General features: G+C 32.5%; 1 protein-coding gene across 1 annotated transcript; it reads right to left on the bottom strand.

Moving 5' to 3' along the window:
- Positions 1-11,541: 11,541 nt before the first annotated feature.
- On the bottom strand, positions 11,542-12,660 carry LOC132277536 (uncharacterized). Its single transcript, XM_059779387.1, has 2 exons — positions 12,562-12,660; positions 11,542-12,477 (listed from the first exon to the last, which is right to left on the bottom strand). The coding sequence occupies exons 1-2, from the start codon at positions 12,658-12,660 to the stop codon at positions 11,542-11,544; spliced, it is 1,035 nt and encodes a 344-aa protein (XP_059635370.1).
- Between the last annotated feature and the right edge of the window lie 573 nt (positions 12,661-13,233).

Here is a 13,233-nt window from a genome sequence, read left to right as displayed (position 1 = left end):
AAAATTCACATTATGGGACCTTCTTCAACTCATAGGACATTATGTCATTATATGGTTTTTCCATCTCCACTCGTTTTATTTTCTTTATTGAATTTCTTACATTTCGAATATGGTTGTCTCTTTGGTCAGGTGACAAACTTGCATATCTATTTCTGTAATATGCATTCAATCTAGCGCGTCTATTATCGTGTCTCATTGAATTGTTCCACCTAATAATAGAAAATGTAAAGTAAATAAAGATGGTGTTTCCATATAAAATATATATGTCTTGTAGTGACCCGAGTTTTTATTCAACCCGGTGCGTTAGTGATGAACTGAAGATTGACCCGTTAATGGATCCAGATGCAGAAGCAAGAAACAAAACAACAGTCTCCCAAGGCATAACACACCTTTAAGACCCTAAGATGACCTTCCATGAGGTCATGGAACCCAAAGGAATAAAGTGTGTAGGCAAGAGATAGAAAAAATAATAATAATAATTAAGCCCCCAGGGATGAAATAGTCATTTCTGAAATATGCATTCGGCTGCCATAGAGCACACCACTAGAAATAGAATGAAAAACTAATCAAGATGGACTCAAGAATCACATGATTTAGAGTCCGAACGAAGGAGAAACAACAAGATGCAGAAAAATGAGCAAAAACCCGTTAATCAAGGGCAAAATAAGAAGGGAGATTTAACTCTAAGCAAGGGCAAAATAAGAAGAGAGATTTGACTCTAAACAAGTCAAATGAGATCCACACAACCAAAACTAATCGTTTCACAACATTCCAAGAGGTTCTAAGAACTTTGGACACAAATTCCACAAAACACCTTTCCCAATTCGAACAAAATCCTGACACTACTTCACTAAAACTTGAATAACTCCCATAGTGATTTGAATATGAGAATGGCATAGGTACCATTGGAAAGATGACTCAAAATCCTTGAGTTTAGGATTAAGAATCACCCCATTTGGATTAGAAATGAAGGAGATATGACCATTTGAAGTCGGAACATCAGTGTTGAAACAAAATCTGGAAGACTGGTGAATGAATGCTGTTTCGGTCGACCGAATTGGAGTTTCGGATGACTGAACTGGACTGAAATTCTACTAAAAACATGTTTTTGAGGGAAGGTCACTTCGGTAGATCGAAATAAGGCATCGGTCGACCGAAATAAAGTTTCGGACGACCGAAACAAGCCAAAACAGTGAAAATGCCTACTAAAACAAGTGTTTTATTGTGTAATGAAGTTTCCAAAAGCCATTGGTCGACCGAACTAGCATTTCGGACGACCGAAATGACTTAAAAAGCTGCTGAATGACCTGTTATGAATAAGAAATGTTGAGGTTTCACCCATGCCTCAACCCCCAACATGAATGTGGTCCGAAAACAACAAGGTTTTAAGCTATGTAAGCATCCCAACAAGTGTACTTTAAGTATTGAAGTGTGTCACCATGGCCCATGGCCTCATTTCATAACATTTACTCCAATTCATATGCCAAACCTCAAAGATAGGAAAATTACATTTCAAAGGCAAGACTTGGAATTTAAATGCACACACTTAAACTTTAAGGTTCGTGGCCCATGGCCTCATGTCATACATATCAAATAGGTCTCAAATAGTGTATCTAAGTACACTTTACATATCATAAGGCAAAAATGGCATATTGAACCTAATTGAGTGTTACAACATCAAAAGTAAAACTTAAACATGCTAACACTTGCATGTGAACAAGAATGCTTTAAAAGAAACTTCAAATCTCCAAACCACCCAAGGCAACTGCAAATCTACGAATCTTGAATTCTGTAGCTGAACAATACCCCCAGTAACTTCGGGGTGAGTAAACAAGTTTACTCGTAGGAAATGAGCATGCATCGACTTGATTTCTTATAGATTTTTACATTAATATGGAACAATTCAAAAGGGTTGTGCCACCTAACATCTATGTCAAAGGTGAGACTCAGGGAGCATCCCAAGCTACCTTAGAATATAAATCAACAAGAATCATGATATATATACATATATGAAATGAATCAAGGTTGGGATAATACAAAGAACACGATAAGAAGGATACTTGAATATAGATCAACATGAATTGCATTGTAAATACAATTAAGCAAGATTTGAAATAATTCATACAACACGACAAGAAGATACTAGAATACAAAGATCACATTGTCAATGCAATTTACATGATTGGAACATTCAAATTAACATGATAAAAAGAATACATGAAATCAAAGATAATGCATAATATTTATGCAATGAAACAAGATTGGAGCATTTCACATAACACGACAAGTTTTAAATCTTCAAAGAATAACAACTTGAAATTTAAAGAGTGAAATCAGCCAATGTGAATACTCGGATATCGCTCGGATTAAAACCGTACTTGTGGAATCACTTTAGGGCTACTAACCCATGGGTACCTTCCCCTAGTGCGCACTATAGTATAGGGAGCTCTCTATCTCCCGTACTAGAATCAATTCCTAGCCATGTCAATTCTTAATTGATATCTCAAGTCCCAAAATCAACAAGTTGTGCAAGTCAAGATTGTATCAAAATACAAGAAATGCATTAACCACGTTTCATGCACAACCAAGATTTTAGAACACACAAGTCATGCCCTAAGTTCTCAACTATGATAGCATGTGAAATGTCAAGAAATCATAGTGTGCATCTATATATATAGACTAGAACCAAGATATATAGCACAAGAAATCCATTGAAGTAAATATACCACAAGTATAAGATACATGATTCAATTACTTACTAAACAACACATGTGTAATTAAATCATTCCAAGACAAATGTGCATATTCATTAAGTACATTAATGAAACCTAGGTACAAGGGGTCACGATACTTGATAAAAAGATAAAAGTTCATGGAACACAAGTCCAATTCATAAGTTAACAAGAGTTCAATATCAAAGCATGATTAACTCGATGGAAGCACAAAAATGGAATTTAATCTACTAAAGGGATTAAATCATCAAGATTACAAGGCAAGTCCAATGTTCTATGAACAAGATATGTCAAGGACAAGTTCAATGTCAAGTTATAAGTTCACTTCATATGAGATACAATCATGTGAATTAGATTCCATATAAGGGAAATAAATAAATGCAAGTCTTAAAACTTATCCGATTATTCTCAATTTGATACATGTGAAGGAACTTGTCAAGGAAAGCATGAATACCAAGTTAGAAACTTAATCAAGACCAATGAGCCATTGAATGAATTTTAATTAATTTATTTAATTAAAATTTCTAGATTTTGAAATTTATCCAAATGATCTTAATTTAATGTATGTTATACAACATGTCAAGACTTGATTTAAAAGCATGTTACAAGAATTTTTCATGCAAGGTACGGCCATGAGTATTAAACTTTAATACTAGAAAATAATTAAATAAAAGGTTTTAAAACCTAATCAAATGTTCTCGATTAAATATATGTGAAAGTATATGGCATGCACATCAATAATATCAAGTCGGAAATCCAATGGAGTGAATAGTGCATATGGAATAAATTAATTAATCAAATTAATTAAATATTACTAGATTTCAAAACATCTCCGATTACTCTCAAATTTACCTATGTTGAAGAACATGCTAGGGCCTAATATAATATGACAACATATGTTAATTTCAAGCTAGTTAAGGCCACATGAATTAATCTTTCATTCAAGAAAAATATTAAATAAAATCCTCAATACTTGTCTTAATGCTCTCAATTTAATATATGTCAATGATCATATCATGGTGTAATTTATTATTATGCCACATGTTTAAACTAAACTATAACCAACCGGGAGAATCAAATCTTATACAAGAAAAATAAATAATAAAGTTTCTAGATTTTGATATAAAGACATGTAGACAAGTTGTATAAGCATCAATAGCATGCAATACATCAAGAATATAAACTATAACACCCCCTACCTCCATTTGAGATGAAATCTTAAATCCCCACCGAAAGAAAAATGCTCCAAATCCGACGATACTCCTAGGTTATGTCGGGGACAACGAGAGGAACATTAAACACCAAGGAGGTACTATGAAAATCCAAACTTGAACTTGAAACCCGAACTCAAAAATGGTCAGAAATGGGTTCTAATAAGAGAAAAATATGCGTGTTGTCAAGACGACCATAAAACACTAAGGTACTACGGTGTCTTACACGAGGGAAGTGGCCGAAAAAAGAAGAAGAAGAGTGGCAGTCCCTTGGCTGCCGGCCAAGAGAGGGAGGAAGATGATGTAAAAGTGACTTTTCACTTTAAGATTCTATTTATAGGAAAACCCTAAAAGTGCCCCGAAAGGGCCTCGCCGGGTCCGAAAAAGTGGAATTTGAGCAAACGTACTCAAACGAAAAAAAATCTATGGACAAAAAAGAACCGTGATGAGGAAATATGAACAACGGAAGAAACGGCGTCAAAAACTGAGTCCTAAGCAGAGAGATATGCTTCGAACAAGTTCGGTAGCAACCGAGGCAAAAAACCTTGAAACTGGAGAAAAACGACCAGAAGGAAATTGTAAGAGTACACGACTCGATGAAATGTGAAAATAAATCCCGTACGAGGATCCAGGCTCAAAATGAGGTATTTTGCAATAACTTTCATTAATTGCATAATGGCCCCTTCAAAAAGGGTTAACTGTACTAATGACCCAAAATGAAAATATCTTCCAAAAATATTTTCTTAAAAACCCCTGAAGTAAAATATCTTCAAAAGCTATTTATGAAAAACACCCTAAGAAAAGAAAAAGTTTCCAAAGAACTGTGCATCCATGCCCCTATGGACACCGGGAGCAACCAGAGTACTTTTCTACAAAAGTAAAGGTACGTATTTCGTGGAAACCACTTAGAATGAAAGCACGTGAAGTCAAAAACCAACTCTGAGCATGAAAAGTGAGGTTGTGCCAAAAAGTGACAACTGGGGAAAAGACGAAATAGGGAAAAGGACGAAAAGTAAATAGTGTCGAAAAAATGAAAATGTGGAAATGACTCGGTCCTTAAAGGAAGTTGTCAATCCAAACGAAAAAGTCTCGGAAACCATTTCCAAGCACTCAGTATGACACTTAGTGAGGAGAAACAGAACTCAGAAAAGAAAGTTAAACGGAAAAATTTATCCATAAAATTTCAAAAAAAGGAAAAGAAGGTAAATGACCGGGTCATTACATGTCTAATTGAATAGTCCACCTTACAAAGATGATATTATTACATCTAATTCAAAATAGAAAAAAATAAATAAATTAAGCTGGTGTTTTCATATATAAAATCTATTTGTCTTATTGAACGGTCCACTATACAAAGATCTATCGCGTCTATTATCGTGCCTAATTGAATTGTTCCTCCTAATAATAGAAAATAAAAAGCAAATAAAAATAGTGTTTCCATATGAAATATATATGTCTAATCCACCTTACAAAGATGATATTGTTACATCTAATAGTAGAAAATATAAAGTAAATTAAGCTGGTGTCTTAATATAAAATCTATGTGTCTAATTGAATAGTCCACCATACAAAGGTGATATATATTTTTTCTAATTACAAGCTTTTATGCATTCTATATATTCATTGAAATAAAATAAGAAAGTGGCTTTAACGGTAAGGAAAAATAAACTATTCAAGACCCTAATAAATGTTTTAATATTTAATATACAAAAAAAAAAAAAAAAAAAATTATACACATAAGTCAACATAATAAAAGAATTTTTATTAACTAAAAGCGAGATTAAAAAAAAAATTTAAATTGAAAAGTATAAACTTTCCACTCACTTGTAAATTTTATCCCCTTTTATTTGAAATTAGTGATGTATTTTGTTCGACCTATATACGTCATTGATATAAGAGGCATAAAAAACAACATACAAATCATGTAACATTGCAAAAATATAGTCACACATCAAGTTATGAACATAAACTTATTTCCCATTTTATAGCTTTTCTCATGCAATAATTTATAGTGAAAAAAGTTCAGTATCCAAAATATGATCATAGACATCATAAAAAGCCCATAGCATGAATTCCAAGGTCTTAGATCATAGACATCATAATAAGCCCATATCATGAATTCCAAGTAGTCTTTGCATGATATAAGCATAGTATGAAAAACAGAATTATATATATATAAATAAAAATAAACTACCTTATCATATGCCCACTAATAAAATTCATTCATTTAGACGAAGAATTCAACAAAAGCCTCAAATTCATTCATTTAAAATGTCTTGAGCAATGACACAAGCTAATTTTAGCATTCAATTATTTATATATATGTATAAAGTGTCGATTTATTTTTCTTATTGACAAAAGAAACATGTTGGAATGACAAAGAAAGAATTATCTAAGCAATCATAATTATTCAGTTGTGAAAGGTAACATAGAGAGTGCATAACAAACACCAAACTTATAATATGCTTATAATTACTAATTAGTAAACAAATGCCAATCAAATCCAATTAAAATTGCATTAACCATCTGTCTTATGTCTAAAATGAATAACTTAATCCTCAATCATATTCATAATGATTGAAAATTATTATTATTATTTTTTTAAAAAGAAATGCAATCAAATTCAAACCACAAATTCTGTTACAAATTTTAGATAAGAAAGTTAAAAAGAATCTCCATAAACACTAGCATTAGAAAACTTGAATTACTTTAAAAGTCTTTGATATAATGTAAGGTGTGCCGGCTAATCGTCAAGAACCTAAACAAACGCATGTGAATCTACCTCTTTTTAGTTATATCTAAATCTATGTCACTTCACGGTTGCATGCTGGGCATGAGAATTTTCTTTTCTTTTTTCCCATAATCCTAATTTTTAGTAGAAGAGGTGTTTGAATGTGAATGCAACTCCTTAGTTGTTAGAACTTGGTATGAAACTTGCATAGGTGTAATTTTTTTAGAAAGACATCTTAACTGTTGATGCCTTTTAGAAATTACATTGCAGAAAATTAAATTTTTTTTCACAAGATATATAATTAAATTTGATTTTTTAATAAAGAAATCCAGAATGTAGAGTGTAAGATTGATTTAAATTAAAATTTAAAAATTGTTTAAAACAAGAAATCTTTAGGAAAAAAGAAGAAAGAAAGAAAACAAAAACAGTGTGTAAAAACTAAAAAGGAAACGTTGACTCTTTGGGAAAAAAGAAGAAAGAAAGATTAAAAAAATAGCATGTAAAAAGGAAACGTAGTGTATAATATTTTTGGAAAATAAAGAAATTATTTTAAAATGCACGTGATTAAAAATATCTATAAATTTGTAAAATCTTTTACATGAAATTGTCTATGAAGTATGTACTTAAACTTTAAGTAATTTTATCTCATGCAACCTTAATATGGTACTTTATGTAACAAGTGTAGTGGAATACTATTTAAATTGAGTTGAGTTAAAAATAAGATTCAAAATATCTTCACTACATTTCCTCGGAATCTTAATTTGACAAAATTACGAATTGATTTTTGAATAGTAATAATGGTGTAAAAAATAAATGTAACCTGAATTATGGTCATGGAAAGTCACTATTTGAGGTGGCTTATTCAAATTCAATATTTATAAATTTAGTGGATACTGATTAAATGAATTTAAAAATTAAAATAATTGTAATTGATAAAAATATGAGTGAAAAATATACATATATAAATAAGGGTAAAGTGTAAAAACTACCTCGAAATATTGTCCTTTTACAAATAACCCCCAGAACTATTGATTTGTTGTAATTAAGGACAAACGCATCACAAAAAAAACTGTTCTACTGTTTCTCATTAAAATTTTCATTTCTTATTAAATTATTTTTATTATCTTTTCTCTTATCTAAATATTAATTATTCTGTTTACCTTAGTTCTATTATTAATATCAATTTATCATAAAAATTAAAAAAAGATAAATAGATTTGTAACAACCATTTAATTTCTAAAATGATTAACTTATTATTAAAATTATATTATTTTTAATAAAACTTATTATAACCAGTTTAAACTTTTTTATTGTAGAAAAGTATCTTCTTTTTCAAAACAATATATTGATGAAAAATTAATTCAGGAAAATACCTATTTTACAACACACACACACATACACGCATATATACACTTTCAACGTGAATTCCACCAATATTTTAGATATATCTATATCTTTTTTTATAGATATGTAATTTTTTTTTTTTTTTTTTTAGAAATAGATGTCAAGATGGATTCTACAGTATGACTAATAGAATCTGAGTTCAACCAAAGTAAAATACCAATGATAGTGTTTTGGTTGCATAATATATCGATAATTCTATACACGTATGATTTCAGTTAAGAATCTTTGTACAACGTAAATTATAAACTTCTTAATAATTTTTTTGAATGAATACCAGTAACGACTTGTTTAAACAACACGACTTTCCGAGGCTCTCCAGCTAACTGTATAAGTTCATTCGGGAAATAATTCTATGATAACTAACTGACATTTCAACCAAATTACTTACGTGTTAGTTATCTGTATATAATTTTATTCAATTTTAATTTTTTGTTTGAAACTTCACGACCGTTAATTCTATTTGTATATACAACCCAATATTTAATATATTTTATTCATATAACTTTTCTCAACAAAACAAATTTAATATTCATGCATATCTGTTTCACATCGTAATGAACTATTACGATAACATATAAAATATAATAATTCCTCATGTACTAATTATGTATTGTATATATAATGATTCATTTGTGAAAGAATTCTATGATAACTAACTGACATTTCAATCAATGATTATACATGTCAGTTATTTATAAAATACAATATTTTATATATTTTATCCATGTAATTTTTCTAAACAGAACAAATTTAATATTGATGCATATTTCTTTCACATCGTAATAAAAGAATTCCAGAACTGAACTATTAGGACAACTTATAAAATATAATCACTCCTCATGTACTAATTATATATGAAACAATATAAATATATATATGATTAAATAGAAAGATAAAACATATAAATTGTTCTTCAATTCAAATTAAAACATACCTTTAAAAAAAATAAAAAAAATTGAAAGGTTTTTGAGTTGTAATTTGATGTACATAAACCAAAAGACAAGTTTCCTCTTAAAGCCATTGAAATTTTTTGTGGAACAAGAAATCTCTAACAAAATTTTTGTGAAAAAATTCTTTTCAAATAGAGATGGAAAGAAAGAGAGTGTAACGACCCTGCTTTTACAAACTCGGTGCGTCCTGTGATGACCCGAAAGATGACCTGGTAACAGATCTGAAATGCGGAAGCAAAAGAAAGAACAAGGCCTCTAGAGATGTACGTCATCTTTAACACACCAAAATGACTCCCCATTAAGCCATGAAACTCAAATGAGTCAAGTGCGGAAGCTAGGGTTTCAAACTCGACAAGAAATGAACCAAGGGTAAATTGGTCATTTTAAATAGAAATGGATGCTACCAATCATACCATTGGAAAGACAATAAAAAATAAATAAGGTTAAAGTCAAGAATCGCCTGATTCGGAGTCCGGATGACAAAGATATGAAGATAGAACAAAGTGACATCCTCCAATTAAGAGATACCACGACCCTATCTCACTAAAATTGTCATAACTATACTATGGTTAGAGTTTTTGTGTGTGGTTGGCACCATTGGAAAACTAATTTCAAGCTATTGAAAATAAACTCAAGAATAACCAAATTTGGATTTGAAATAACTGAGATATGGCTGATCAAATTCAGTACAAAAAAACTATCCAAGAAAAACAGAAAAGGTGCTCAGCCAAGAAGGATCAGCCGGCCGAACCTACATGTTTAGAGCCATAGAAGCATGATGAGGTCCTTTAAAATCCTTAACCATTTCATGAGCCAGAATTAAAGTATCTTGAATTCTTCTACCCTTCACAAAAGTACTCTATTCAGGACCAACCAAAGAGTTTAACACCAAAGACAATCTATTGGCCATAATTTTAGTTATAACCTTATAGATCAAGTTGCATAAGGCAATAAGTCTGAATTCTCTAAGTTTCTCAGCATTTCCCACCTTGTGGAGTAAAGTAAGGAAACAACTACTCACACCCATAGGCATAACACTAGTGCTGAAAAAAGACTGAACTGCAGCAACAACATCTTTACCCATAATGGACCAAAAAGTTTGATAGAACCGAGATGGAAAACCATCAGGCCCAGGGGATTTATCGGGGTTAAAACTCCTTTAATCTCTTCGTCAGTCACCAAACTATCAAGTGCAACACTCTCTTCAATCTTCAGTGTTTTAATAGGAGAAATTACCTCTAGCAAAGATTCGTTCCTCTTTGAAAATAAAGAGTGAAAAAACTCCACAAACCATAAGTTGATTAATTGTTGATTCTGAGTAGTCTGACCATACTCATTCTCTACCAACGTAATTGCATTGAAATTCCTATGTTGCTTGATTTTGTTGTAGAAATAACCTGTGCATTTATCAGTGTCTTTCAACCAAAGAATCCTAGATTTCTGGGCAACCAAAACCTCTTGATCCACAGCAGTAGCTTGATAATCAATTCTAGCTTCTTGCTATACTCGGAGATTAATGTCAGTATGATCACTTAAGAGGGCCAATTGAGAGTGTTCAAGGTGTTGTTTGGCCTTAATAAATTTATCCCCCACATCACCAAAACAATTCTTGTTCCACTCCTTAATGGCTTTCTTTACTAACCTCAGCTTTTGTAAAAGAATATGAATTGGACTACCACTCACCACAGTATCCCAAGCTTCCTACACAATAGGATGTATACTTCCCTGCAAACACCATACCTTTAGCTTTTTAAAAGGCTTAGGACCTGTTACAAATTGCTTGGAAATATGTATAGACATTCCATAATGATCTGAACAAGCTGCAGCTGTGTATAAAACCTTAGTACCTGGAATTTTATCTAACCAGGTGTCATTCAAGAAGACCCTATCCAGCTTAACATAGATTCGCTTGAAAAATTGACGTCTATTACACCAGGACCATTCACCATTAGTGGGGTGAACTTCACTAAGACTTGCATAATGTAAACAATCATTGAACTCATTTAGAAGTCTCTGTGGAACTCTTCTCCCACCCTTTTTGTCACTAAAGAATCTAATGGTATTCCAATCCCCCATAGCCATCCAAGGACCAGTGACTATACTGGAATAATGCCTAATAGAATCCCAAAGATCATTTCTCTCTGTAGCCAAATTTAAAGCATAAACAGGCGTATAAAAGAACTTTTCACCAGTCTCAATAACCCTCACCTTAAGAAGCATACATTGAGTTCGCACATCAATCAATTGAACAGAGAATAGAATAGGGTTCCAACCAACCCAAATCCTACCAAAATCATGTACATCATAGTTATGGATCCACTCCCAGTTGGCTCTCAACCTTCTAGTAATGGAATCAAAGGCATCCTTCCTCACCTTGATTTCAACAAGACAGACAAACTGAGAGGCCTCCTTAGTAATCCAATTCTTTACCTCCCATTGCCTTCTGGGTTTATTCAAGCCCCTCACATTCCAAAAGCCAATCATTGAGAAGTCAAGGTTGGGGCAAAAACCCCTCATTTACTTCTAGTGACCCTATCAGAGGCAGTTACAGCTCGATGTCTTGATTTTTTATCCCCATCTATCTTAAAAACACTGTCACTGCTTAAGGATTTATGAAGAGCAGTATCTCCCAAATCAAAGATGATCACAATAACACCGGCAGTAGTCGAATTAACCACATCAATCATCACCTTGTCCAGTTTTGTGCCAAAATCTTGGTCCACTTCTATATTACCACTTACTACCAAGTCAGCAGCCTCCTCACTAACAGATTCAGCTGCCTCTATAATAACTTCAGCTAGTACAATAGCCTTAGCCTCCACAATATTAATAGCCAACTCCTTAAGTGAGTCAGTAACTTGAATTGCCTTCTCTTTTTCCTCACCTTGATCAATTTCATCTTTTGTGATAGGCACTATTTCCTCAATTTTTTTGACTTGTTCAAGCAATGCAAACGAATTATGAGTAGCAACTTGAGAGGATTGAGGCTGTCTTATAGGCATTTTGCCAGACACTTTCTGGGCATCATCTACAGCCACCATTTTCCTTTTTTGCTTCACAACCCATCGATCCCCCACTTGTTGTTTAGATTTAGGTTTATGCCATACTTTTTGAGGACATCGGTCTGCCACATGATCTACTCGTTTACACAGAGAACACATAGCGGGCTTCCATTCATATTCAATGTTAATTATACAATCCTCACCATGAACATCAATCACCAACTTCTTTGGAAATTCTTGTTTAACATCAACCTCTACCATGACCCGAATAAATTGACCTTTATCCTGGTGCAATGAAGGATCGTCCATGTAAATGGGTTTTGAGAATAGTGAACAAACCTTAGAAAGAGACTTAGAATTACGACAGTGAACCGGGAGATCATGGACACGAATCCAAACTGGCAAAGAGTCAAACTCCTCCAGTTTCAAAGTTACATTATTGTTCCACTATTTAATAATAATCACGCGACCTTCAAAAGTATGAATATGTGATAAGACTTTCTGTAGATCAGACGAATGCTGAAAATGTACCATGAAGAAGCCATTCTTCAAATAGACCAACGTAACTGCCTTAGACCAATGCTTCTCAATAAACGCTTTAAAATGAGGGTAATAAGGACGCTTACCCATCACGTAACCTACAATAGACGTCTTCTAGTAATCAATTTCCTCAGCAACATTGTCTTCAGTAATAGAAACCTTAGAACCATCCGCAGGGACCACATAGTGTAGATTAATAAAAGAATTAGATTCACTTCCTTCAAAACAACTTCGCCAAGAAGGGCGAGATGGTACTGTAACTAGAGAATCTTGCCGGACAGTTATCGGCAGGGGGGAGGAGGTGGAACCTTCCTCCATCAGAGCCTTCCCTACCAACCAATACATAACATGCAAACCCTAACCCTAAATCGCCACAAACGTAGAGAGAAAAAGGGTATAAAAGTAAAATGTAGTCTATTCATTATAATGTAAGTCACAATTACCAATCCACACAATATAGTAATAACCTACAAGGTAAATACAAGTGCAATTTACAAGATTTTCATAATACACCCTCAATGAAATCTCTAGAATTTAGCAAGTCATTAAACAATAATTTCACTACACAATAAAAATATAATTAGACATGCTTTAACTCACAAACTCTAAGTCAAGCATATAAAATCTCTATTTATATGCAAATACAAGAATTGAAAAGCATGT

This window comes from Cornus florida, unplaced genomic scaffold (assembly GCF_030987335.1).
Source record: "Cornus florida cultivar Cherokee Brave unplaced genomic scaffold, ASM3098733v1 CherokeeBrave_3.0.0_Hap2_Chr10, whole genome shotgun sequence".
Lineage (NCBI taxonomy): Eukaryota > Viridiplantae > Streptophyta > Magnoliopsida > Cornales > Cornaceae > Cornus > Cornus florida.
The sequence above is the reverse complement of the archived record's forward strand: the minus strand, read 5'-3'. Positions and strand labels throughout refer to the sequence as shown.